The sequence below is a fragment of the Microtus pennsylvanicus genome, chromosome 2 (genome assembly GCF_037038515.1).
Source record: "Microtus pennsylvanicus isolate mMicPen1 chromosome 2, mMicPen1.hap1, whole genome shotgun sequence".
Lineage (NCBI taxonomy): Eukaryota > Metazoa > Chordata > Mammalia > Rodentia > Cricetidae > Microtus > Microtus pennsylvanicus.
The window spans coordinates 20,565,715-20,593,684 of record NC_134580.1 but is presented as its reverse complement, the minus strand read 5'-3'; the positions used below and the strand labels follow the sequence as shown (position 1 = coordinate 20,593,684).

General features: G+C 38.2%; 1 protein-coding gene across 4 annotated transcripts in view; it reads right to left on the bottom strand.

Moving 5' to 3' along the window:
• Positions 1–27,970, bottom strand: part of Cntn1 (contactin 1) — a 275,291-nt gene that overhangs the window by 104,502 nt on the left and 142,819 nt on the right. For all 4 annotated transcript variants that reach the window (XM_075960412.1, XM_075960410.1, XM_075960411.1 and 1 more), the window contains exons 2-5: positions 16,737–16,868; positions 14,589–14,621; positions 4,027–4,159; positions 404–576 (exon numbers count right to left, since the gene is read on the bottom strand). In XM_075960412.1, coding sequence (XP_075816527.1) covers positions 404–576; positions 4,027–4,159; positions 14,589–14,621; positions 16,737–16,797 — 400 coding nt within the window. In that variant the 5' untranslated portion in view covers positions 16,798–16,868. The remainder of the gene's footprint in view (positions 1–403; positions 577–4,026; positions 4,160–14,588; positions 14,622–16,736; positions 16,869–27,970) is intronic.

Here is a 27,970-nt window from a genome sequence, read left to right as displayed (position 1 = left end):
TGATATTCGACAGCTGTGTGTGTATGTGTGTGCGTGTGTATATGTGTATGTTTGTGTAAATATATGTCATATTTGGCAGGTGTCTGTATGTGGGTGTGTTTGCTTCCTACCCATGGAAGCCAGAACAGAGCATTGAATGCCACGGAGTTGGAGATATAAGCAGCTGTAAACCACTCAACATGGGTGCTAGGAACTGAACTTGGTGCTTCCGGAAGAGTAGTTACTGTACTTAAGCTCTGAAAGATCTCTCCAAGAGAAGTACTTTTCATGGAAGATAAAAGCTGAGATAGTTACCATCGCAGAATTAAACCCCATTTTATATAGACCTTTATCAATAACCAAACACTTGGAATTCCATTCCACACCAATAAACCCACTCTTTAAAATGGTGGTGATTACTTACATCCAAAACTCAGGGTCGCCTCCGTGCTTCTGACCATCCCATAGTTATTGGATGCCAAGCAGTAGTATATCCCAGCGTCTTTCTGCTTGTCAGGGTTGTTGATGACAAGGTTTCCACCTACCATACTGTATCGGTCATTTGTCAGGTCAACATCCCCATTATTCATTCTCCACCTTGAGAAAAAGACATTAATGTCACTTGAAGGTCATGAGACCTGGAAACTCTGCCGGGCTAACCTCAGACTGAAGTGTTTCCATATAGCTCCATGGGAAGTGAGATGGTTGTACAGGACTCACTGGTATTTCTTAACAACCTGTAATTCTGAGTATTTGGAAACATGAATGATAATTTAGCTAAGGTACAAAATGTAAGTTCATGTAAGCTCATGACACATCCCCTCATCTTAAATGGGGCATCCTAAAAGAAAAACGTGTTACTGGGATTCATTCCAGAAAATTGATTTCTTATTGCTTAGATGCTTGTTAACTTCATTGCATATATGGTTTCATACACACACACACACACACACACACACACACACACACATATATATATATATATATATATATTGTATAAATTATTAAAAACATGTCTGTAGAAGACTTAAAACATAAATTATCATTATCTGGCTAAAAAAAGCACAGCAATTTTCCAATAAAACTAAAGGAGGTAGGCTGTCGGCTCAGCAACTAACACACATTGACCACCAGGGGGCGATCACACAGTTTAAAATTACTCCATTGAGTCTTCACTCTAAGCTATAACTCAGCAAAATTAGAAGTTCTTCAGCCTGGATTTAGTGTTCATTTATGCTTTTCAGAATTTCTTTAATGGAACGTTTGTGGAAGGCATTTCCCTCCACCATATACTCCTATGTATAGTGGCGTCAATGTATAGTGGCTAAGAATACCACCCACTGAAGGGGATAAATAGAAGTCTGCTGTTGTTTTGTCTTTTGAGTGAGTTGCTGAGAAGAATGCATGTAGAAAAGAGCTTTCATTTCATAGTAAGAAACCATTTTACAATAATCCCATGCAGAGCCAGTGTCTGTCTTTTATAGCAATGTCCCAGAAAAACCATCAGACAGGAGTCCTCACCCTGAAGTTTAGGGGCAGTCGTGGCTGCTTTTTTGGTGCCAAATACATTTCTGATGCAGGTAAGGATAATGGCAAAAGTGTATGATGTCAGGATGTGTTTATGATATTTCTCAGGTATAATTTTTCTGCCAGAGCTAATTTCTAAAGCAAGCACGGAGCACTAGGTGTGACTGAGCTGCCGGAAGCCACGCAAGCGCTGTGGAGCGACCATGGCGCGTGTTTCTCAGTCAGGCAGCTTCAGTGGCTGGAGTTTCCCCCACTTTATTGGCTGCAACTCGCGTTTATTGCTTTGACTTCCTCTGGCTATGGTTGTTTGGGATATCATATGATTTCCTACCTCATTGTGTTAGGTAAGACCATTGTTGGCTTTCAGAAATGGGGACTGAAATCCCTAGGCATGCCTTTAGATGTGTATTTATATGGCAGTGCTTGCTGCCTGGGCGTGGAGATGGGGGAACGTGCGACAAGGCTGGTGAGTGGCAAGTGAAGTTACTTGTTATGCATCTTACCTCACAGGGTGCCACCGTGCATAAGCAACCACCCCTGAGCGTGCTACAAATACAAGACTACACATGAGGGACAGATTGCATGATTACCTAAGGCAGTGAAGTTTGCCCTGTAATTTAGTACACTGGAAAAACTTCAGGCATTTCTTTTTACCACCAAACAAGTCTTCCTCCTCTTCTCTTCCCCTTTACCTTTCATTTGGTTGTCAGATGTAGCCACCTCTCTATCAGGATTGAGCATCTACTTGGCTCCCTCTGCTTCCTATATTGATAAATGGACAGTCGAGCCAGCTCCAGCTGGGGATTTTGTTTGGCTAAAACCTGTGGGGTGGAGTCAGTGGCATGTTTGCCAGATCACATGTTTGCCATCCCAACAGCCTCTGTGTGGGGAAGCACAATAGCTCTGCCCATGCTGTGTTCCTAGAAACACTGAGCAAAACTCCTGCTGATTGGTGGCCTCCAAGCCAGTCTTGAGGCTGCTAGTACAGACAGGATCGTGGGATCTGTATCCCTGAAATAGGCTCGAGATTTCACACTATCTGGAGGTTTCTTAGGAAATCATCATGCCCGTGTTTTGGTCCAGCATCTGTGCTTCACTTACACAGTCAAGCCAATATCTCTAAAGTAGTATTTAGCATCTTTTCTTGTAATTTTTTTCTGTGATAAATCTCCACAACCTGCCAGTAATGTCAATCCATGCCCAGGACTGTGTAAAGAGGCCATTGCAGTAAGTCTAGCAACCAAATGCTTCTTAGAACAAATGTGTTCTACATAATTTATATTGTGCTCCCATGCAAGAAATTGAAGCAATAAAAATAATTTCAGAAGGATGGTGATTTTATATCTAAATCCATATTTTACTTTAGTAGTAATCTTGTAATTATAGCCAGAGGCAAGAAAAAATGAACACAATTATAATTAAGTGGTGGGAAGGGGCTATTTTCCTCGGTAATAACTTTTTATAACAATAGAAAGCTGTTTATAGTAGGAAGAACGTCTACTATCAGACACTTAATTATTAACTGATATACTTCAATTAAGTCAGGTGACAACTATCCACTTAAGTCCCATTTCCCCATCACTTGGTTTTCTTTCATAGAAACATTTTTCACAAAAGAAATTCAAATTCATTGGCATTTAGTCAACTTTTAGTCTTTGAATCGGATTAAATTGTTGCTATAGTTTTATAAACTCTCTGTAGCAGAGAATCCCACTTTTACTTATTACCAAGTTTTTATGATACCACAAAGAAGTAACCCAGTAACAGAGGAAGAGTTGTTCAAGCAATTTTCAGAAGATAGAAATGTTTAAGACACATTTTCTTGTTATTTGTGTGTGTGTGTGTGTGTGTGTGTGTGTGTGTGTGTGTGTTTTGATACAGGGTTTCTCTGTGAAGCCCTGGCTCTTCTGGAACTCACTTTGTAGACCAGGCTGACACACTGTCTCTGCCTCCCAAGTGTTGGGATTAAAAGCATGCATTACCACTGCCTTGCTAAGACATATTTCTGTGCTGTCAGAGATAGATAGAGGTTGGAAATCACTTAAAAAGAATAACACCTGCTAGAATTAACTGTGCAAACTTTTGAATGTAGTTAATATAGAGATATTATCAGTCACTAATAGATTTGGGTTATCCAGGACAGTGCACATAAAATTAATTTATCTTCACACACACAGAGAGACACACACAGGCTCACATAGATACACACACACACAGACAGACACACAGACATACACACACACACGGCTTTTATGTAACATTTTGTTTGTTTGAAAGCACAGCTTATTAGATAATATCAAACCAACCTGTATAATCTGTGTATAAATAAATTCTTACATACATTTAAAAAAACTATGTATATAAATATCGTATAGTGTTTTCAGTAGTGGGTATTCCATATTTGAGTCGATGGCCCTTACAGACCTATCCTAGAGATTTCCCTATAGATCTGAGGTCACAGTGTCTCCTGTTCTCAGCAGCCCTAACCCTCCATCTGAAAAGGGTAGAGGGGTGCATTACTTGTAAACTGGAAATGGGCTGGCTCGTGCCCGGCAGTTGAGTGAAACTTTTCCTTCCAGGGACTCCTCTGGGTAAATGGTATTGATTGGTTGTTCTTCAAAAATAGGTCCAAATCCTTTGTCCTCTTCAGAAACTGAAACAAAGACAAGATGATTTTATGGCATACCACTTTGTAAGTCAAAGAGAATTTGGTTTCACCAAAAGTACTTCTTTTCTACCTCTCTCATTGGTTCCCTAAATGTACCATTTGACAGCTATCTCTCTAGAGCTCTCTGTCTCCCTACACACACACACACACACACACACACACAGAGAGAGAGAGAGAGAGAGAGAGAGAGAGAGAGAGAAAGAGATGTGCGTGCATGCACACACATGTGCACACACGCTTACATATACACACATGCATGCAGGCACGCACACACACACACACACACACACACATGTTTTAGCCTCCAGGTTCTTGCCTGAGCTTTGAACTTTTTAGCTTTCTAAAATCATAATCCTAATTTTCTTATCAAAATCTGTACATTTGGGATGCAGGCCTGGTGTTAATTCCTTCAGGGACTGCCTCCCATCCTTCCAGGTCTAAATGACCCCCTTTTGTGGCCCTATCGTTCCCTGCTTGGTTGCAGGACTTAACAAGCCTGATTTGACATTTGATGCAAGCCTCTGTGTCACCACGCTGATATTGCTTGGGGACAGGTGTCTTCTTTAATCTCTATGCCCTGCTACCCAGCTGCCGGGCGGTCCAGAATGTAAAGGAGTTGCTTAACAATTTTAGATGATGAGAATGAAGTGATAAATGAATTCCTGAATATTCTGGCAGAGATTATCCTCCTTTGAATTTTCATCTCCTCGAACATATGGCCAGGGTTCATACTCAGCTGTCATTTGCGACCACATATAAAACATTATGAGTATGGGAGTTGATGAACTGGTTTGAAACCCATCCTAAGTGCCCGTCAAATACCTGGACAAGGGAAACACTTGTCCATGGAGTCCTCTCTGGAAGGAAGAAGAAATGAAATAGCAGGAAACGTTGAAGAGGCGTGTCACTAGGGTAGCAACATCTACAAACAGCGAGTGAGCCATGTGCCTCCAAAGGCAGGAAATTCTGCCCAAGGGCACTCCAATAAAAGCAAACCATGTTGTTTGTGTTGTTGTTTTTGTTACTGTTTTGTCTTTGTTTCTGATTTTTGTTTATTTAAGACAGTCTCATGTAGGCCAAGCTGACCTCATACTCCAGACTTTCCTGTCTCTACCTCCCGGGTACTAGGAAAGCAGGCATGTGTCATTGTGTCAGGCTACCCCAGCTTACTCTTTTTCACCTTTTTTTTTAATTTAAAATATGCTTTTTTATACAACATATTCCAATTACAACAGTTCCCGATTCCTCCCAGTTCTTCTCCATCCAGATCCATACCCTTTCCACCTCTCCATAGAAAATAAAGAAGCATATAAGAAATAATAAATAAGACATAATAAAATAAAACAAAAACAAACTCATTATCATAGGACAAATAAAAACAAAAACAAGAGAAAGAGCCAAAGGAAATGCACAAGAAATACATGTAGACTCAAAAACATACACTTTCACACAAACAGGAATCTCAAACACACAGAACTAGAGTTATAATAAAAATAAAAGACGCAAAAGGTAAACATAATTAATGATAATAATAATAATAGATAAAATTTTTAAAAAAGAGAATGTTTTGTCTCAACATTATAAGACAAAGGAGTTCCAAAATACCATTGAGTTTGTTTTGTATTGGCCATATAGTGCTGTGTATGGGGCCAACGTTTAAGACTAATTTGCTTACTCAGTGAGATTCATTGGGAGAAAGTTAATTTTTCATTTGCAAGAGTTTATCAATGGTAAATAGCTTTTGGGTTGCGGATGGGGCGTGTATCCATTTCTTTCAGTTCTAGGACCCTCTTGTGCAGAACTGTGAGTCCTGTGTCTGCTGCCACAGTCTCTGGGAGCTGATGTTTGTTGGACCTGCTATGCATGAAAGGCCTGGTTCACTTGGTGTCTTCCATCCCTTCTGGCTCCGACCACACTTTCTGCCTCCTTTGCTGCAGAGTTCCCTGAGCCCTGAGGATGAGGTTTGATGGAGACATCCCATTTAGAACTATGTGTTCTAAGGTCCCCAAATCTCTATGCATTATTTGATATTGGGTTTCTGTATTTGTTCTTATCTGCTGCAGGAGGATGATGTGGGAGTGTCATATATCAATCTGTTGATTTCATTGGTTAATAAACAACCTGCTTGGCCTCATAGCTTAGAACATAGGTGGGTGGAGTAAACAGAACAGAATGCTGGGAGGAAGAGGAAGTGAGCTCAGAGACTCGACAGCTCTCCTCCCTCAAGCTTTGTGCCGCTCTTGCACCAATGTATTTTGCAGGCAGGTCACTTATGTAAATTAAAGGATTTGTAGCTGGATTTGTGTTCACATCTCTTCTTTGGTAGCATGGAGAGTACCTTCAAGGCCCGTGAACAGTAGTCTGTTGGGGTAATAGCTCTAGATAGGCACCAGCTTGACAGTTCTGGGTTCAACGACTTCTGTATGTTCTGTCTTCAGTCAATTTGTGGCTAACAATCAATAGTTTTGGCAATAGCCTGGGTTGTTTGGGGGGTTCCCATGCTGCCTCTTTGGCTAACCACTTGATTGGATAAACCTCTTTTCAGCAAAAGAAGTCTCGTTTGTTGATGAGAAATGCCCAAGTGGGGCTCTGCGCTTGCTTTTTGATAGATGGTAAACTCAAGCGTATAGTAGCTATCATCTTCTCCAACACTGACCTTTGAGATATTGTCTGAAAGAAATGCCATCTCCTAAGAGTGGTAAGGCCCTAACCTTTTGTGATATATTAGTAATTTTATATATAAAATGTGAAGGCAACTCTGCAGCTTATATAAATATTAAGGAATTTATGGTTAAAGTTTTATAGGTCAAAGAAAAATATTGTTGAAACTTTTCTCTTTTTCTAAATTTCACATCTGTTTATTTCTGAATTTTCCATCTAATAATTTTAGATTGTGGTTGACTATAACTCAGACTGAAGTGACTTGACTTCTCTGACATAAGATTAATTAGGTTTTAGGTTTTGTTGTTGTTTTGCTTTCTTTTTTTTGCCAATGAATTGTTTCATAAATTTATGGGAAACAGATCAAGAAACACAGACAATATACACTTGATAGTGAAAGATCATGACTATATAAATGTTTACATTTTGTAAAATAAAAAAGCATTCCTGAGTATAAATACTTAGACTAAATTAGATCATGTTTGCATTTTGGTGTCCTTTCCAAAGTTTCACAGAGAGCATCTTCTATTGAACTAATTGCTTTGTCAGTGGTGTCTACCCAACAGCAACTGGGTTTCCAGGAATTCTGCTTTAGTTTTGTTGCTGTTATAAAATTATCTCGACAATAAGCAGCTTAGAAGAAAAAGCTTATTTAGCTCACAATTCCAGATTATAGTTCATCATTGCAAGGAATTCAAGGCAACTAGTCACAACCACAGTCAACACACAAAGGGAATAAATGCTTGCATGTTTACGTATGCTTACCACCCCCGCCCTTCTCTATACATATACAGTCCAGGAACAAAGCTGTGGGAATGGTCCTTCTGGCAATAGGCAGCTCTCATACATCAAGTAAAGCAATGAAGACACTCCCCCACAGACATGCCCACAGCCCCACCTGATCTAGACAATTCCTTGTTAAAACTCTCTTCCTAAAAATTAAAACCAAAATAAAAACAACAACAAAACACTTTCCTGTCAGGGAATTCCATATTGTATCAAATTTATACTTAAAATCAATCATCAATCCAAGTGAATATTTTAGTTAATAAACCAATAAATAATTTCAAGGTAGAATAAACTAAAAATGTATAGTCTATGTATGACACCATGTTTTAATTTCACATGGTTTTCTTTATTTTTAGTTTGAAAATCAATATTGTGTTCAAACTGTGACATTCTAACAAGAAATAGCAGAATTATTTTATTTATTTTTGTTTTTGGTGGTGATCATCTGTCTTCATTTTCCATATAATTATTATTTCTAAACTCTAGCCCTTAGAGTAGCACCACTCACATCAGGGAGGGTGGGTTCTTCATGCTCAGTTAACCATTTTTAGAATTGCCTCCACAGACACAGCAAGAGGTATATCCAGTAGGTCAGTGGTTCTTAATCTTCCTAATGTTTCGACCTTTGAACACAGTTCCTCATGTTGTGGTGACTCCCAACCATCAAATTATCATTGCTACTTCATAACTGTCATTTTCTTCTGTTATGAATAGTAATGCAAATATCTGCTATGTGACTCCCAAAGGTGTCCCTCCCACACCTGAGAACCACTGTTGCAGGTGTTTTTATATCTGGTTACATCAACAAGTAAGATAACAAACACTAATCTAGCCCCTTGCAACATGAGATCCAAAACCATCACGGTAAGCAATAAAATTCCACTATTGGTTCTTAAATTCTCACATTCAGTTCAAAAGACAAACATGTTTTATGTATCTCCCTGAGTCCCCAGCATTTCAACAGTGTCAACAATGTTCAAAATTCCAGGATTTAAAAATCTGCAACCATTAACTATGAGCTCCTGTAAAATAAAACAAACTTGCTCATCTAATATATAGTGATAGAGAGCAAGATTTTCTCTTCTGAAAGAGAGAAATTAAACAAAAGAGAGAAAAGACTGGCCCAAAGAAAAATAGAAACATAGCAGGATAAACACCCTCCCATATTTTTCCATGTTCTACGCAAATCAAAACAACTCTGAGATTCCATCTGACACGAAGATCAAAAACACTGATGACAACTTGTGCTGGAGAAGTTGTGGGGAAAAGGGAACACCCCTTCATTGCTGGTGGGAGTGGAAACGGGTACAGCTGCTTTGGAAATCACTATGGCGATTATCTCAGAAAATTAGGAAACAACCTACCTCAAGACCCAACAATACCACTTTTGGGTATATAACCAAAGGGTGCACAATCATACTACAAGGACATGTGCTCAACTATGTTCATAGCAGCATTGTTTGTCATTGCTAGAGCCTGGAAACAACCTAAATGCCCCTCCACCTAAGAATGGATAAAGAAGATGTGGTATATTTACACAATGGAGTACTACACAGCAGAAAAATCATAATGGCATCTTGAAATTTGTGGGCAAATGAATGGATTTAGAAAACACAATATTGAGTGAGGTAACGCAGATCCAGAAAGACAAATATAATATGTGCTTACACATAGTGGCTTTTAGACATAAAGCAAAGAAAAACCAGCCTACAATTCACAATCCCAGAGAACCTAGACAACAGTGAGGATCTAATCTACATGGGAAGTAGAAAAGGACAAGAGCTCCTGAGTAAATTGGGAGTAAGGGGATCATGGGAGAGAGTAGAAGGGAGTAGAAGGGGAGGGGTGAGGAAAGAAGGGGAGTGGAGAAAAAAACATATAGCTCAATAAAAACAATTAAACAAGGCAGAATAGCCTTTCCCACAAAGGCCTTCAGTGAGTAGAAGGTTGTAATTATTGAGGTCATTACCATGATGGCTAGGAGGAAAGATGGGAGCAACAGCAAACTCCTATCTGCTGGCCAGACTTTTCTAGGTATATGTCAAGACTTCCCCAATTCGTAGACTTGGATTTTCCAGTAGAGTTGATTGGAAGTGTCTTGGTTTACAAGTAGGTGCTAAATTGCCTTGGCCAACATACTGTTCACTGTCATTTTATTGCCATTAAATGTAAATTTAAATTAGTTAAGATGGAAAATAAAAACGTTTTTCTCTTCTTAATGGGAATATTTCGCACAAATGATATGTGCATATTTTCCAACCCTCCATCAGCATCTAACTTCTATAAAGACAGATACGAAACCTTAGTGAGATAAAATAAGTAAGCTAAATTAATTTTCAAACGGAAAAAATTCACATTTAAAATATTTCCATTTTCTTGTTTCCAGGATAGGGCTATACTGTTTAATGAACATTTGTTGCTTACATTTCTAGAATTTTCTACCCTGGATAAGAAACTAGATTCCCTGTGAAGTTTTTCAGTGATTCTGTACATGTTAATTGGGAATTGGAACTGGCCTTTAAGAGCAGCAGTTACTGCTGCAAGTCTTTGCAAATCAGGACCATTGTCATGCTTAGCAGGAATCCAAACCCATCACCCAATATGGTGACTCCATGGTCCCCTAACTCAACAGAAATGCTCAGCCCCAGAGAAAGAAGATCTCATGCTGGGATAACACAGCATGAGACTCAGCACAGGACCCATTTAGGCAGCTCTACTCAGTCTGCTGAAATGAGTGCCTCTGTCTCTTGCTGTTCTAGCAGTGAGAAGATCTGGGTGACATTTTTTGATGCATTGGAAAGGGAAAAAGTTGGGGGAAACATCTCAGGTAACCCAAAAACTTAATTAACACATTTTCTTTTGATCTGTTTTTCTTAATACAATCTCATTTTTATAAAAAACCTTTCATTTCCCTATATCTAAAGTAGCCATCATAACTCTACCTTAGAAGTGATTACTTTATCAAATTTGATTAAAAACATTGATAAAAAAAGAAAAAGATCATACACACATATTTGAAATAAAATCTGCAGATGAAAGACAATCAAATGCTACCGCTGCTCTTTCAGGGAGTTTTTCATGTCCATAGACTAAAAAAAATCAGCCCAGTGGCATGAGCTAAAACAGTATCCTTGTACTTTTCCCATGTGGAGATAGTCCTCTCTAATCTTGGTATTTGGTTTTATTTCTAGAAATTGAAATAAGATTGCATTTTAAGCTTGAGAGTTATTTTTAGTGAGTTTTCTATCTTGAGACAAATTCCATTTTTTCACTTTGAAATATGTCATCTCAATCTGTTATTAAACCGAATTTTACATAAGTATGTTGTCAGATGAGTCTAAGAAAAATCTATTAGGAAACAAAGCAATGGAATCAAAATTTGAAAAAGTCTATTATGAGAATTCTTATGATATTTACAATATCTCTCCCCATGGAGCCAAGAGTGATTTAAGCTCCCTTGTAATACAATAAACTATCTACATGAGGCAAAAATTACATTTGCTGAGCACAAGCTTCTACAAAGTATTCATCCTTCCCTGAGATATTCAAGATGTTTAGGGCTTGGTTTGAAATACCCTGGTACCACTACCACTTTGGGTAATAGGTAAGAAGTAACACTGTACTACTTCACCACCCCAACAATGCAATACTCAGAGTTCCCCTCAACAGGTGTGCATAAATCCAATTTTTGAAATGATGGTGAGGATTACATTAGCAAATTGGGTTACAGAGAATAAATTCTTTGCTTGGCTTTATGTCACAGAGAGACTCTATCATGTCATGTTTTTCCCTTATTTTTATTAAGCTATAAATTTTTCTCTACTCCCCTCCTTTCCTCCCTCTCCTCTACTACCCTCTCCCATTACCCCCACAATCCCAATTTACTCAGATCTTGTCTTTCTTTCTTTCCTCTGTAGATCCATGTATGTCTCTTTCAGAGTCCTCTTTGTTGTCTAGGTTTTCTGAAGTTGTGGACTGTAGGTTGTTTTTTATGTCTAGAAGCCACTTATGAGTGAGTACATATTGTATCTCTCTTTTTGGGTCTGGGTCACCTCACTAAATATGTTTCTTTCTAAATCCATCCATTTGCATATAAATTTCAAGACATCATTTTTTTTTTTACCTCTGTGTAGTACTCCATTGTGTAAATGTACCACAATTTCTTTATCCATTATCTGGTTGAAGGGCATCTAGGTTGTTTCTACGTTCTTGCTATTACAAATAATCCTGCTATGGACACAGTTGATCACATGCCCTTGTGTTAATGATTGAGCATCCTTTGGGTATATACCCAACAGCAGTATTGCTGGCCTCTATCATGTCTTTATAGCCTCCTTGGGACCTCAAGCCATTTCATAAACTTCTAGACATGACTGGGAATATTCTCAGCACCTGAAAGGTATCGTCTGCTACCTGGAGAGAACCCAGACTATCTCAGGTCATGGTGTTTCTTTCAGGGGAGTCTGGAAAGGATTCTCTTGTTTTAAAAAGAGAAAGACAGATGGAAAAAGAAATGCCCCTCTTCACTTTGAATCCTGTTCTGTCTTTATGTGACAGCCCAACTGTGCACTGTAGGGGAAGTTGGAGGATGGCTCACTGCATTAACTACTTGAACACCATGGGTGTCATGGAGACAATGTTGATCACTGCTGTTAAAGCTTGCTATATTCAAAGGAGAAGACAGATCAAGGAATTGAAAAGAGCAATGAGCAAAGGCATTTTTTGTTGTTTTATTGCTGTCAGGTAGAGGGAACACATGTGATATTAAGTACAGAGTTTGAAAATGACAGGATCATTATTATTAATGGTTTGTTCAGTGCATCTCTATGTAGCTATGGGTATCTTGGAACTCTCTTTGTAGACTAAGCTGGGTTTGAAGTCACAGAGATTCACTCACTTCTGCCTCTCAAGTGCTAAGATTAAAGGCAGTCATCACAGCTTCCCCACAATATGGAATGTATGTATGTTGATAGTGATAGCCATAAAGAAGGAGAAATTGACAATGGAGAAAGGAGGGATATTTTCTGTGGCTACAAGGTAGATGGACTAGATGAAACAGGCCTACTGCACAAAAGAAGGGCAGGTATGTGGAATCCTACAAATGTCATCAGGTCACACTAGTGCAGACATGAGCAGTAGAGTGGGTTATAGGAGGAGCCCGTGGAACTGTCTCCTCATCATTTCGAATCTCTCCATGTAATAGGAATAAAATCTGACACCTGAAAGTCAGAATGCACAAGAATTTTAGAGGTATGGGGAGTGAGGTGTCCTGAAACACAACCAAGGAGAGGGGAAATGGGTGTGCAGGGGAATGCAGGGTGAAGAGTCACAAATTTAACACAGATGAGGGGGTCCTTAGTGATTTTCAGCTGAATGCTTACTGAGCTTGGGAGCATATGGGAGCAGCTGGAGACAGACACTAAAGTTATGCCTTCACAGCCAAAGGAGCTTGTGGGGCTACAGGCAGCTGAGAGGGGGCCATAGTCCAAGGGACCACAGCCCCTCCAGCACCTTGAGGTTGGCTTCTATTTCTGAGAGATGTGAAAAATAAATTTATGTTCTTTGTCACTGAGTTCCAGGTATTTTATTGTGTCAGTTCAATGAAATGCCTGCACTTACTTTTTTTTAGTACTATAAACCCTAACCACAATCAAATATAAACTATTATGCTTTACTGTGCAGAAAGGTTTCCAAAGACTTATTTGACAACAAAATACTTTCTAATGAAATTCTTGTTAATATTCTATAGAAATTACAAGTGGTTTTTTCGAGGATGGGGGGTTAAAAAACTTTTATCAAGTTATCTTATCTATTTAGAATTTATGCCATTTCTAAAGGTTAAAATACTCCGGGCTTCTTTATCTACAACTTCCATCATTAAACATCCCTTGAGTCATCAAAAAATTCCTTAGAAGCATATTTCAATTGTATTAACTTCAAGAAGTATTAACCTTGTCATATTTCCTACTTATGACAAGGTTTGTGAAGTCTAGGAAGCTCTGCCTGTGATCCTTATAAAATCTATATGTAGTGGTTCCCAGCTCACGAGGTGGGAGGAGAAATAGCTTTGATAGTATTTGAGCTAATAACTTCTTGTCCTTCTGTTTCTTAAGCCACCAAGTGAAAATCCTTCTCAGTCTAAACGGCATCATTTGGATTTGTCATGGAGGTTGTCACACTAGATCCTGGATGATCGGGAGTTCTTCCTGGCCTTCCATCTGGTCACGAGCGTTAGTGAGATGGGAGCCACTGAGCACATAACCCATGAGTCATGACATCAGCTGTATTTGCTGTGTTCTTCATGTGCTTCTTGCCATATGAAACCCTTGATTTATACATTTCAAAAACAGAAGCTCACAGAAGTTGATTAGTTTATGTAAAAATGCAAGCTTAGCCGGTGAGTTCCAGCTGGAGAACAAATCCAAGCTGGTCTTCTTTTGAGTGCCTCTACTTCAGCGGAACCAGTAATCACAGGAGACTCTACACTAGCAGGCTTGGTCGTTACATTCGGTACATCTCAAGCAGTAGATTCTAACAGCTGTTGGCTTCTAACTGCACTGAATCTTAAGGTTCCAAATGAGCTAACTTGAGTTTTCTTTTTTGAAGCAAACAAGAGGCTTGCAGAAAAAGTTAAGCAATCTTTAAACATCAATTCAAATTTCACAGCACTGTTTTGTTCCAAAGCATGTAAGATAAAATGGAGACCACACTGAATAGTTCTCATCTGCCCAAACCCCTTAGTGTGTGTTTGTGACGGGGGAGGGAGTGTTTGTTTGAGGGGGGTGGGGTTGTTTTTGTGTGTGTGTGATATCTTTCAACAATCAAACAGCTAGTCTAAGGAAAAAATACCTTATAGGATTTCTAATGGACATAACAATAATCATTTTCCTTCAAGTACAGAGTTACCATAACTTAAAGCAGAAATCAATTATCATTTTACAAAAAAAACCTATTTAAATCTTACCTCCATGACCATATCTTCTGTGCCATGTGAACTCTATAAAAAAAAAAAGAAGAAGAAAATGTCTATGTCAAATAAAAGTAATTCTTTGAGGTGTTTTTCAAACCCACTAGGACTGATGTATCTTTACACCTATGTAAATATTGTTTTCCTATTTTTATATTATATAGTAGTAGTACTAATGTTTGCAATCAATAGGATTAGTATGAATTTGGGAGACTAATAAATATTTCATTTATAATAAGATGTCAATAACTATATAAGATTTCTTTTTATTTATTATAAATACGTCACACATGCAATTATATATGTGCATGCATATCATTCTTGTGTCTATGTATATTTACCATGGTCATTAAATACTTAAGTATTAAGTAAGGCAGGATAGAAAAAGGAGTAACAGGATGGGGGCAAAGGAAGGGAAAAGTATCCTCACCTCTGCCTCTGAGAGTCAAGAATTCTAACACAACTAGCACTTACTCAAGGCCTTCGCCCTTCCTAACGGTAAACCCAGCTATCTAGGGGTATCAGAAGGACCCCTTTTTGTGCTAAACTAGTTGTGCCTGGATTGCTCTTTTCAAACTATATTCTGACCCAAAAAATCTTTGGATCCATCCTCTATTCATACTTAACAACAAGTGAGAAAGGAGAAAATTTATTTTTCTAGGATACCCTTGGGATGTAACTTGAGAGCCACCATCATGGTTCATACGTTTGCCATTGAGACCATTGTGACTGTTTTGTGAGAAGTTTAAACAGCTGCTCAAAGTTGTGATGTTATATTCTGTAAATTCCCTTCCCTTTGTTCCTAATATACTCTGTTCTGCTTTAGAAGGGCTGGTCTTGAAATTACCGTTTGGCTTAAAAACCAAAGATTTGTTTTTACTTGAGTTTAGGTCCTAAAGATTGAGGGAAGGCCCTGGCTGCTGCAGACACAGCATGGTGCCATGGCTCCATCTTCCCCACTGTTGACACTAATGAAATTATTTTCACCAAATTCTGAAATTTGTGTAATAAAACTACCATTTCCTAAAACGAAAAAACCCCAAAAACCCACATTATTTTATTTTCTTAAAAATAAACAGCTGGCCATATTGTGATTCTATTACTCAGAAGGATGATACAGGTGGATAAGTAGTTCAAGCTCATCTTTAACCACCCAGTAAGTTTCAGGGAAGCCTGGGCTACAAGAGGTCCTGTATCAGACAAACAAGTGAACTAAGTAAATTGTCAATGCAATAGAAAGTCTTTGGGTACATCCTTAAAGAGACTGGCTGATTCATGGATGAAATGACTACATACAGATATGTCTTCCGATGAATAACAGCTCCACAAATACTCAATGAATAAAGTCATTGAGATGGAGGTTTGGGAACAAAATAATTATTAGGGAGCATACTACTGCCAGTAAAACTTATTGTCCATACTTGTGGGAAATATTTCTGAATTTTCATATTTCCTCTGAAGGAGAGAAACATGGATCTTTGTGCTGAGAGCTCAAAGCAGCTATGCTATTCTTTTTATGCCTATTTGGATGCAATTTTTCTAAAATTTAGTAAATTTTAAAGGAAAGATTTGTCAGATTCGTGTTGTGCTGGATACTCATTATAGCTATGTGCTTATAGTTATGTGTGTTAGTTTTTAGAAATCTGTAAATCAGTTATTAAACACAGCTATATTAGCTTAATGCTAACTGAAAAGTGAATAAGTTGTATTAAAGACAAAGGAAGACATTTAAAATGTTAGTTTTTCTAATTTCTTGCTACATTCTACTATTACTAAAGGTAATGAAGTTTATTCAATTGTAGGCAGGTGATAGAAATGACACCCGTTTCTTCCAAAGCTACATAAATTGTGGTAAGTTAAAATTTACCACTCTGTGATATGCTCAGTGCTTCCTTTTCAGAAAGGAAAAAGTATACAGGTGTACGGGCATTTTACCAAAGAAAGCAGGCAAAAACTTATAAAATCTTAATTGAAAATAAATAAAAATAAAGCCAATCTTAGCATGTAAAATTTATTTACTAATTAAACCTTACCCAGATGTCAAAAGAAGATATGAGTTCTGATATCACATGAAATATTTCATGATAAGACACATATTGATTGCATTCACATAATCTATGAGAATACGCAAAGGCCTTTTCTTACCTGCTAGGCAGGATGTAATAGAGATTAGCAGGAGATGGCTGACCAGCAATGACATTTTCATCTTCGGTTGAATAGATGGTTCAGTTTTCAAAAGAAAGGAAAGTTTTGTGGCAGTTGAGTACTATGAAACACCTGCATCGAGAAAAAACAAGAAAATAACTTAGAAGAAAAAAAAAGAAAAAAGATAAAAGAAACGGAAGTGAAAATAATGGGGAGACAGGAGAAAAGGGGGAATCGGGAGGAATAGAGGAGGGGAAAACAGGAAAGAAGGGGAAATAGCCAACATTTGGGGACAATGATGTTATTAACTCCTTTCTTTTTCATTTTCTAATTTTAATACACTTAGTGCAATGAGAGAACTCCCAAAGTCCCTTCCCTCTCAGAATGCTCACACTGATAAGAACTGGGCAGTCTGGTAGTGGTAAGCAGGTTTCTTTCTTATTCAACACAAAACACACTAGTCATCTACTGAAACTGCTATATTGTCAACATTTTAAATAGATTATTTTAATGAATTAAATGTAGATGTGGCATAGATTGAAAGATTAATTAATATATTTTTACTGGAGGCACTGGGTTCCATCCCTAAGATCATATAATAAAGATAACCTTCGTAAAAGCTTTAGAAGCTTAGAGGATGGCATAACATGATGACTTTTCAGTGTTTTGTAAAAACAAAAAGCACAATTATGCTTTTGTCTGTTTGTCTGTCTGTCTATTCAAGCAGGGTCTTGCTGCACAGTCTAGTCAAGACTCAATGTAATCACCCACCCTCTTGCCTTTCGTTCTTATAGTTACTCATTCAATGTTTCCCTTTATCTTATTGCAGAATATCTGCAGACATATCTGTCAGCAAAGATGAAGATAATTTTGGTGTATTCAAATCTTTAAATGTTTGGGAGTCTGCTTTAAAATAAAAAAGAACAAGTTTCATAAATGAAGCTACAAAATTATGTTGCAATCTAGTAAAGTATCTTGCTTTGGTAAGTTTTGCAAAAAAAAAAAAAAAAATCAGTGACCATATAGTTGTGATGTTAGATTTCATCCAGCACTTTGGAATAGCCTTGTGGTAGTGTGGAGCACCTAACTAATGTTTTATTGTGTCTGCATAAGCAACAGATATGAAAAATCAAAAGCAAGGTAGAGGTGCCTGCTATTATAGAAACTCGCTGACCAGTGGCAAACAGACAGGTCCATGTGTCAGTGTAATGAGTCAGCTTGAGGTTTGTGTGTTATTCACTGCAGAGAAGAAGGTTATCTTAACGAAAGCACTGCAAACACAGCACTATGGCAATGTAAGCGGAAGGTGAAGGTGGAGATACTGTGGTCCAAGATGTAACATTTGCTAACTATAATTCAACCATTTCTACTGAATTCTTGGAAAAACAATGTATCCAGGAGTGTTACAGAGAACAGGAGTCACAACTTAAGAGAACATGTTTTCAAAGATTTACAAATAGTGATATAAAATGTTAGACAGGAAGAAAGGTGGTAAGACAACATCTGAAGTCAACATCTCCAGGAATCATCTGAGACACATGCCCAGTTCTCTCAGCTACTTTGTTACACTTGACCTGATCCTGATCCATGACTTGTAAGATTCTCATGGAGCAATAGATGCCTCCTGTGTTGGGGACTCCCTTTGAGACATAGGAATCCCAGTAAGTTGACAAGTTAATGTCTTCTGACACAAATTGCCTTGGGAATGGCTGGTAAACTCCTGACAAATGTCTTGGTTAATGGCTGATAATGTCACTTGGAAGGAGACAAGAGTCACTTCCTTTACTTAGACAAGTGTAAAATCTGCCTTCAGTAAGGGGAAAATTCTGATTTGCTACATAAAGAAGAACAGCCTAAAGTCAGAAGACATACATGGAGACGTGATAAAAAAAAATCGGAGGGAGAAAGAAGACAGAAAGAAAATGGGAGGAATAACTATAGTGAGATAGGTACTAGACTTCCACGGTCCCCTCCTGTGTGCGGTTGATAGCAGACTGTTATGCATGTTTTGTGGGTTCTTTCAGCAAGTCTAACCTTCCCTCTTTCATAGTGATGTCTCCCATCATGCAATAGGCCATGGACCCCAGTGCTGAGTTGACACTTACTGACTTCTCAGAAAGGTTAGCTTTTCTCTTCTTCCTCCCCATCCCATCTTCTTCCACCAGGAAGCTGGCAAGGCTCTTGAATTGCCTGTGCTGCTGATTTCTCGAATTCTAAAACCGTTCCTGAATGTGTGTATAATGTTAAGTTTTGATTGTCTGTTTGACACAGTCTAGCATAGCCTGAGAAGAGGTTCGGTGAGCGACTGTCTAGATCAGGTTAGCTTGTGGGCATGTTTCTGGGCGATTATCTTGTTTGCATTAGTTGAATTGGGAAAACTTGCTAACCATGTGCCTCACTCTTCTCTGGGCTTGCATTCTGTATTCTTTAAATATAGAGAGGAGACCGAGCAGAGAGGAGAACGAGCAGAGAGGAGAACGAGCAGGGAGGAGAACGAGCAGGGAGGAGAACGAGCAGGGAGGAGAACGAGCAGACAGAATGAGCAGACAGCAAGTGCACATGCATTTCTCTCTGCTCGTGATTGGGGTCACGATATGAAGAGCTACTGGAAGTTCTTGCTGACATGACTTCCCTCCTAGAGTGAACTAAAATACATGTCTTTTCCTCTAAGGCTTCTGTCTGTGTGTGTACATGTGTATGTATCTGTATGTGTATTTTATCAGAGCAGAAGAAAGGAAACTAATATGTCTTGTGAGGCACCAGAACATGAAATTATTGGCTTTCTGACCACATAGTGTGATAGTTATTGCCAAGGTATATGTAAATGAAATACAGTATTATTTATTGATTTTCATTATACTACATTCAAGGGAGAGAGTTGAGGTATGCAAATCCAGAATAAAGAGTGAAGCCAATGGAGATTTTACCTGTCATAATTTGCATTTCAAACTACCATGTATCCGTTCATTTAAAGCTTCCGAGTCTTGAAATAATAATAAAATCTCCCTTAACATATACTTGTTATAGTTACAAAGTTAGAATTCATGCTTTTACTTTGTCAGGAAACCTAGTAAAAGAAAGAATCTGAAGTTTGTGATGCACTAAAGGCACTTTTTCCCCCAATAAAGGCACATAACATTCAGGAAAAAAAAGCCAAATTTCTATCTTCTCTGTCAAGACCAAGAACCCACAAAGGGAATCTGGAATTCCTTATGACAAAAGCATATTGGGAATCTCAGTAGTTAAAAGCACTAGCTTCTCTTCCAGAGGATCCCAGTTCTATTCCCAGAGCCTATATAGCAGCTCACAACCACCTGTAACTCCAGTCCCAGGATCTAGTATCCTCTTCTGGCCTTCGTGACCACTGCAAACACTTGGTGCACACACACATGCAGGCAAAACAACCCATACACATAAATTAAAATTTAATAATTAAAAGTAAATAAATCTTCAAAATATTTTAAAATAAAATAAAGTCTAACATAATAGAAAATCAAGAAATCAGATTTAAAAGAAAAATGCTGATGCTTCAGTCTTCAACAGAAAATTATATATTAGCCAAAAGAGTAAAAACGGAATCAATATTTGAATAAAAATAGAAAATCTGGTTTATTTCCATCTGGATGGATTTTGAAAAAATTTTTATTGTCTTTATTCTCAAAAATACTAATTATTTAAAAAGAAAAATATTTTTCTTTTAATATATGATTATACTCTAATGCATAAATCATTTAACTTTAGAAAATGTGTTAAAAGGGAAACTGTTAATGACTCATTATAGTTAGGCAATACTTAGAGCATAATTATTATAAATGAATAGCTAATTTTCAGTTATTAAAATTAATTTATCAAAGATTTCTGGGAAGGCAAAAATATATGCCTAGAAGATCTGTATTAAATCTAGAATATTTAATTTACTTATCCTTGTTTTCATTAAGCAAAATTGGCAAGAAAAAAAACTGCTGTAATAAAATATTTTCACGTCAGTATGTGAAAAATAATGAAGAATTAAAAATACTTCTTCAGGAGAAAAGAGAATCAGTTAAATGTCCTGAAGAAAAAAATTAACAAATTTGTTTTATTTAAGGGTTGCCTGATAACAATAACATCAAATATAGATGTAAATAAAAACACTGCTATATCAGTCAATGTTTGTAAATATAACCAAATGAGTGTTTTGGCTTTAAACCCTCCCGTAGACTTTGTACAAATTTAGAATGAATTTCCTGGTGAAGGAGAAGGTAGACAGAAATGCAAATAAGTAACCATGTCAAAGCTGTTATTTGTATGAGATGATCGTTCTCAAAGGTTAACTCAGCTAAAATGTGTGCAAAGCAACCCAGGCAGCATGTAAGGCTCAATAGCAACAGTAAACGTTGAATTCTAACACAGCTCTAAGGAATTTCATATGCAATGTTACACAGTGCGAGAAGGGTAATGGGGCTCAGTTATTCAGATTAGAGGGCAAGGGAAATTGCTACAGTTCAGTCTGGAGAGGGAAAGCAGCTGGGCTTACCTATGAGACAGGGCTGGCAAACAGAGGCCAAGAAGGCAGAGAGCCTGCTGTGAACTCAGCCTTGAGGTCTTTCACTTTGGTGACTTGTGAAAGGAAGGGGTGTCACACTCCCCCATCAACTCTACAGGTAGTCTTGGAAAGTGGGGCAAAGACAGAATTAGCTGTGCCCACACAGAGCAAGTGTTCTAGAAAATTAAATAAAGCAAACAAAAAAAAATAATTCCTAAGCCGAAAATGTTATTTAGCAATTCCTTCTTCGAGATCAAGGTACCAGGAAAGACATAGGAAGAAGTAGTGAAACAGGGAAGAGAGACAAGTCTTATCTTTTTTTCAGCTCAGCAACTGGGCAGCTTGCAACACAGGGCCTCTATTTCTGCAAATATGAAACACGGGATCGGGAAATATTATAAGGGCTGGGTGAGATGCTGCTGTGAAATACTCTGAAGTTACTTGATGCACAACAACGTTTATTCTGCTAGTGCTAGGTGCCCAGTTAGAGAGCCGCAGGATTAGAAAAGAGCTAGAGCCCCTCATCATAATCAGCAGCAGGTGAACTCTAAGACCTGGTCAGAGGAGTAGGACCTGAGTCAGATCGCTGGACCTGGGTGGAGATGTCATCTCCTGAACTGCCTGAAAGTCAGAAAGGAGCCGGTTCCCTCAGCAGGTAATATCAGGCTGCAGCAAATGATGAACAAGATTGGCCATACAGAAAGTGACTCATTCAAAAGCCTATAAAACAAGTGAGTGGAGGAAGATGAGCATGGCACGTGACCACTCCTTTGATGCAACAAGCGATGCATGGTCAGTTTGCTGAAGGCCTGGCGGCGGGGGAGGTGTTACAGAATGAATCATCTCAATTAGAAATTACCTCAGAATCAATTCAGCTCCTACTGTATGTCTCAAAATAGGCACTAAACTAGGAAGTGAAGTCGTGTTCCCCTTTGTGAACCCCCTCCTTTCAGGAGCTCTTTCTCATTTTTTAAATTTATTTATTATGTATAAAATATTCTGTCAGTATGTATGCCCACAGGCCAGAAGAGGGCACAAGACCTCATCACAGATGGTTGTGAGCCACCATGTGGTTGCCGGGAGTTGAACTCAGAACCTCTGGAAGAGCAGACAAGGCCCTTAACCTCTGAGCCATCTCTCCAGCCCTTTCTCACTTTTCTTTAACAAATCTCTGTTAGCTCTGCTCACTCCTTGTGTGTTTTCTTGCTGTGAGACAATGAACTTGAAAGCCACTGGCCCCATGGGGTAGTTTTGTTGAATGCTGGATACTTGACACCTTAGTTTCTCAAGTTCAAGTACCCCAGGAGCAGAAAAAAAGCCTAACCACTCTAAAAGAATCCACATCAGTAAGTCTCTAGTGGATAAGTGTATGAATTTGTTTCAAGGATTCTGAAATCTTATAAGATTTCTGTATAGCAGGAAACTTTCTGAGAAAGGGAAAGACACTGCCTCCTTCTCCAAAGGTCAAACTGTAACAGGATGGTCATAACGGACTCCAAAAACCTGAGCAAGCTGTGCTTGGACAACATGTATTCAGAGATTGATCTTTTGTTTCCCAGTCACCCAGACTCAAATAATCACACAAAAACTGTATTAATTATAATACTGTTTGGCCAACAGTTCAGGCATATTCCTAGTTACTTCTTACATCTTAAATTAACCTGTTTCTATTGTTTTATATTTTACCATGAGGCTCGTGGTTTGTTCCCTCACATCTTGCTTCTAGGGCAGATACATGGTGACTGCCTGACTCTGCCTTCCTTCTCCCTGCATTCAGTTTAGTTTTCCTTCCTAGCTATATTCTGCCCTGTCATAGGCCAAAGTAGTGTCTTTATTAACCAATGGCAATAGAACATATTCACAGCACGCAGAGGGAAATCCCACATCATACCCATCCACAGTAGGCAAACTGAAGAGACAAGTAATAGTGAAAATAATAGGAGGTTTATTCAATATGGCCACATTGAGAAAAGGAACAAGGAGGTCTAGTGAACACCTCCAACCCTGCCAAGTCAATCCATATTGTTGTTATATAAGATTTAGAATTAAGCACAACCAAGATGTATTCATCAGTGTGGTCCCACTAAGTTACGACCTACAAAGCTAGCATCTAAAAAATCAGTGGCTTCCTATAAACTAATAACAAATATATTGAGGAAGAAATCGCTTCTAGGGTTGTCATTTGAGAAATCTGGTCCGTATCTAGATTGTCTTTTCTGTGCTGTGATGATGCCATTCAGCTCTTGTACTCTGTTCTAGATTAACATCTTCCAAATAAATTAATCAAAACAATCCATCACACCATTAGTCAATATTTAATGACTAACAATCATTTATGAAGGATTTACACAAACTTCCATGTCATGACAGGCTGTTCCATCAAGACCATGATTCTTATTTGCACTGATGGAGAAAGAGATCTATTAACAAGTTCTCCCATCACTCTTTTAAAAATAAAAGGATATTTTTAGGGATATGGACACACAGAAAGCCATGCTCCTGTATCTCCAGCGCAGCTAGGAAAGGTTATTAGGAAAGAATAATTAACCTAAATTGTCTTACCCTTGTTACTCTTCTCTGGTCTCAGGGACAATTGTTGGATGGTCTACTTCTAAGAGATGATGACAGAGGTCTTATGACAGTTAAACATGGGCTATTTTAGGTGAGAGACACCATCACCTTCTACTGAAGGTTTTTTCTTTCTATTCAAGAAATCAATATGAAAGTCTCCTGGTGTTGCTGAGGTCTCTTAATCAGTACCAAATGTCAGCTACAAAGTCTGTGAACAGGGTCTGAAATCCATTTTCAGAGACCCGCTGTTAGGATTAGCGAAATTGAAATCAGGAAGTGAGTGACAGGTTTTGGAAATGAAATTAGTTTGGGATTTAAAAAATTCTAATCCTTTAGTGAAAGAGTGGTATGCATTTAAATGCTAAGCTCGTTAGTCAGTTTCATGTAAATCTTATACTTCTCCAGTCACCTACTGAATTATTAAATAAAATTTTAATGCAGTACGTTCTGAATGTTCTAGCTTCCCAGTGACTCCTTTAAACTACCTTTAGGGATTATGACTTTGGTTTAACCTTTAATGCAGTATTGTTACTGGAATTTGAGCAGCTCATTGTTATAGGCAGATGGATTTAGTAAAAATGCTAGCAGAATATAGTGCTCCGAGTAAAGAATACAGTACACGTCCAAGAAAAGCATTTCTTTTCTGAAAGGAACTGTAAGTAGCATCTGCTTTTGTTGTTGTGGCTTTGTTTGTTTGTTTGCCAGAATAGGATCTATTGTGGCTCAGCTAGCGGCAGAGCTAGGAGCACAATGGTCTTCAAGTGGTAGGAGCCCAGCTCTGAAACATCCTGCCACCAGACTGTGTGAAGCATATGGGGAAAGAGAAACAATATTCCAACACAGCAGTAAATGGAAGAGAGTGTGAAATTACAAAGTCGGGATGACTGAGGGCAATGTCGGCAGGCTTTTTGATGATGTGGGTGTTAACTGGGAACTGATAACTCTGCACCTTACAGAATAGGTCATGGCTCATGGCTCGTGTAATTAGATATGTGATTCATATCTCTTTTAAAACACATAATGGATGCAGAGGAATTTAACCTGCAAGCATCCAAATGTCTTACATTATTTTCTGCACAAGAAAGTAAAACCCATGTGAAATAAAGGGTATGCTAGATTCACACTCTTTCACTGCACGTTCAGGAATACTGTACCTTTGAGTGCTACCTTAAGTACAAAGCATTGCTTTTGCCTTGCATTTTAGGAATGTCTGCATTGTGGGAAAGAATGCAGAATAGCGTATCATCGCAAACTATCAACGACCCCTGGAGCTAATATAGTGTCCATCTTACTCGTTCATTTATTTAGCTAAAATTTTAAAAATTTGAGATGTTAAAGAAAACAGAGAGAGTGGAAAAATAAGCATATCAAACAACATGACTTCTTGATTACTGGCAATTCAAAAAAAAAAAAAAACATAAAGGAAGGACACACTAGTTGACCAAGCAGCCAAGCAGGACCTAACATTTTTGTCTATTATTTATGATCTCTTCTTACTAGTAGGCAGAAAATGCAGACTTCATTTCTTTTAAAATCACCAGAAGCTTGTGCAAAGTTTGGCATAGAATTGTTGGGGGAAAAAAGCAATACATGGAGATTGCTTTATTGTTTCCCGGCTACCTGGACCCGAATAATCACACAAACTGTATTAATTACAACACTGTTTGGCCAACAACTCATGCATATATCTAGCTAGCTTTTATATTTTAAATTAATCCATTTCTATTAATCTGTGTATTGCTACGAGGTTGTGCTTTACTGGTAAGGTTCTAGTGGCTTTCTCCTTCAACAGTTGCATGGCATTTCCTTGACTCCTCCTACTCTTTCTATCTCTGTTCGGATTTCTCACCTGGCTTTACTCTGCTAAACCATTTACTAAAACGGATGTGGGATTTCCCTCTGTATGCTATGGTTTTTTTTTTTTTTTTGCCATTTTTTTAGTAAAGAAGCTGCTTTGATATATGGCAGGGCAGACTAGTGAGGCAGAAAATCCAAATAGAGATAGAGGAGGAAAGAAGGTAGGGTCAGGGAGGTGCCATGTGTCTGCTGAAGGAGAAAGACTCTGGAATCTTACTGGTAGGTGATAACCTCGTGGTGATACATGGATTAATAGAAATGGGTTACTTTATGATGCAAGAGCTAGCTAGAAATAAGCCTGAGCCACCAGTCAAATAGTGTTGTAATTTATATAGTTTTGTGTGATTATTTTGGCCTGGGCAATGGGGAAAAGAATGTGCAGTCTTTGCTTTCATAATGAAATTCAAGCATTTGGGGATAACCTGCATGGCCTACCACCCACTTTGGTCCACATACTTATATATCCACCCACTAGGGGTCAGGAGAAAAGTAGCTGAGAGCGCTGCTGCAAGGTTCAGCACTCCCTGCCTGCGCAAGCAGCTGGATCAAGTCTGCTAGGCATGCAGGGGCAGGAAAGCATGGCAGATTCCCACTGCCATACGCAGAGATATGTCAGTCTACAGAAGGTGCTGCATGGCAGATTTACCTTTCACTCAAACACAAAAAAGGCTTCTGTGCTGCTTAGTGCTTCCCAGAGTTGCAGTGTGAAAACAGCTCCCACCCAGAAGTTTCAGAGCTGGAGATGAATGTACCTCCACTGTATGTATGTATCTGCTGAGAGGCAGATCCAGCATACAGGGCTGCTGTGACCACACTGCTACTATTTTTAAATGATCCTTGTCAGAAAAGGATTTCAGGTACACAATAGGACAGATTCAGGCATAAAAGACCTCTAAATGAGACACAGTGTGTTTAAAAATGTACATATGCTTAGGAGAGAAAGGAAGAAGGGTATAGACAGTAATAAAAAGAAGTAAATAAAAAAGTCTTTAAAGAGACAATAAAATTAATAGTAAAAAGCCAAACAAAAACGGGAAATACACAGAGAGTCTGGATTAGGTATATTATTGTGTTTTCTTTGGATTTCTTGACTACAGAGAAACATTTGGTTCTGAGGGTTGCTAAGTTAAACCAACATTTAAAAAATATCTTAAAGTTTTCCTGACTTGAAAATTTGACTCTAGGACATAGCACTTTGGAAAAGAGGTTCTGCTTTTGTTTCCACAGAGGATGGCAACCTGTGGATTCCTTACAGACTAATATGGTTTGATGGAACAAGATCCGCCAAAAGGGATCCATGAACCCTAAAAAATACTTTGCCCAATAAAGAGAAGGAAACAGTTTGGAGAAAACTATGCCCAAATTCCCCAAATGATTGTTTATAAAAAAACAAAAAAAAGAGCTGATTATAAATGGTCAAATGGTCAGTCAATCTCTTTCTTAAAAAATGGGGGGATATGATATAAAGATGAATACATTGCATTGGTATGGATCTTGGTCTATTGATACAAATTTAAGGTTGATTTGTTAAACTGTGTACATGTATTTCTGGTCTTGTTTAAGGTATTGTGTTTGTGCACTTCACTTAAAAATATAATGTATAATTAAGAGATACAGATTAATAGATAGTCATCTATAATAGTCAAACTGTAGTCATGTTAGTTAGGTTTTCTAAATGTACAGAGATATATTTCACATGGATAGATATTCTTCTTCAAACCTTTTAAAGACCTACAGAATATGACACAGAATATTTTAACAACTTAGACTTTTCTCAACAGTCTTCTGGCAATACCAAATACATCAGTTTCTTGATGAATATCCAAGAAACTCATTATGGAATTTGCCTTCAGTGTGACAAGACTAGCTATTTGGACAAGAAACTGCTCTTGCCTAGACTGCTTAATGGTATGTTGTATAAACTGTACATACAGGACACACAGAAAAGTGACTGATAAACTTTCCAAAAGATGGAATGGTCCTTCAGGGTTCCTTCTTCACAGAGGAAACTGTCATATATTCTGCAGGACGCAGAAGAAAGTGACTAACAGACTGTCAATATAGCTGAAACTCTCTTTCAAATTTCCTGCTCCATGGAAAAGTCTACCAGATACTATGGGCCTTTAGGCTGAAGAGGGAATCCCTAATATGACAGAAGAACTTAGGGTCAAGGCAACAAGGTGTCTCTGTCAATTTTAAAGTTTTGGAAGTTGCGTACAATGCACTTCCTGCTTACTTAGGTAATATTATATTCTTCTGGAGTCTTTGATGGAATTGAAGA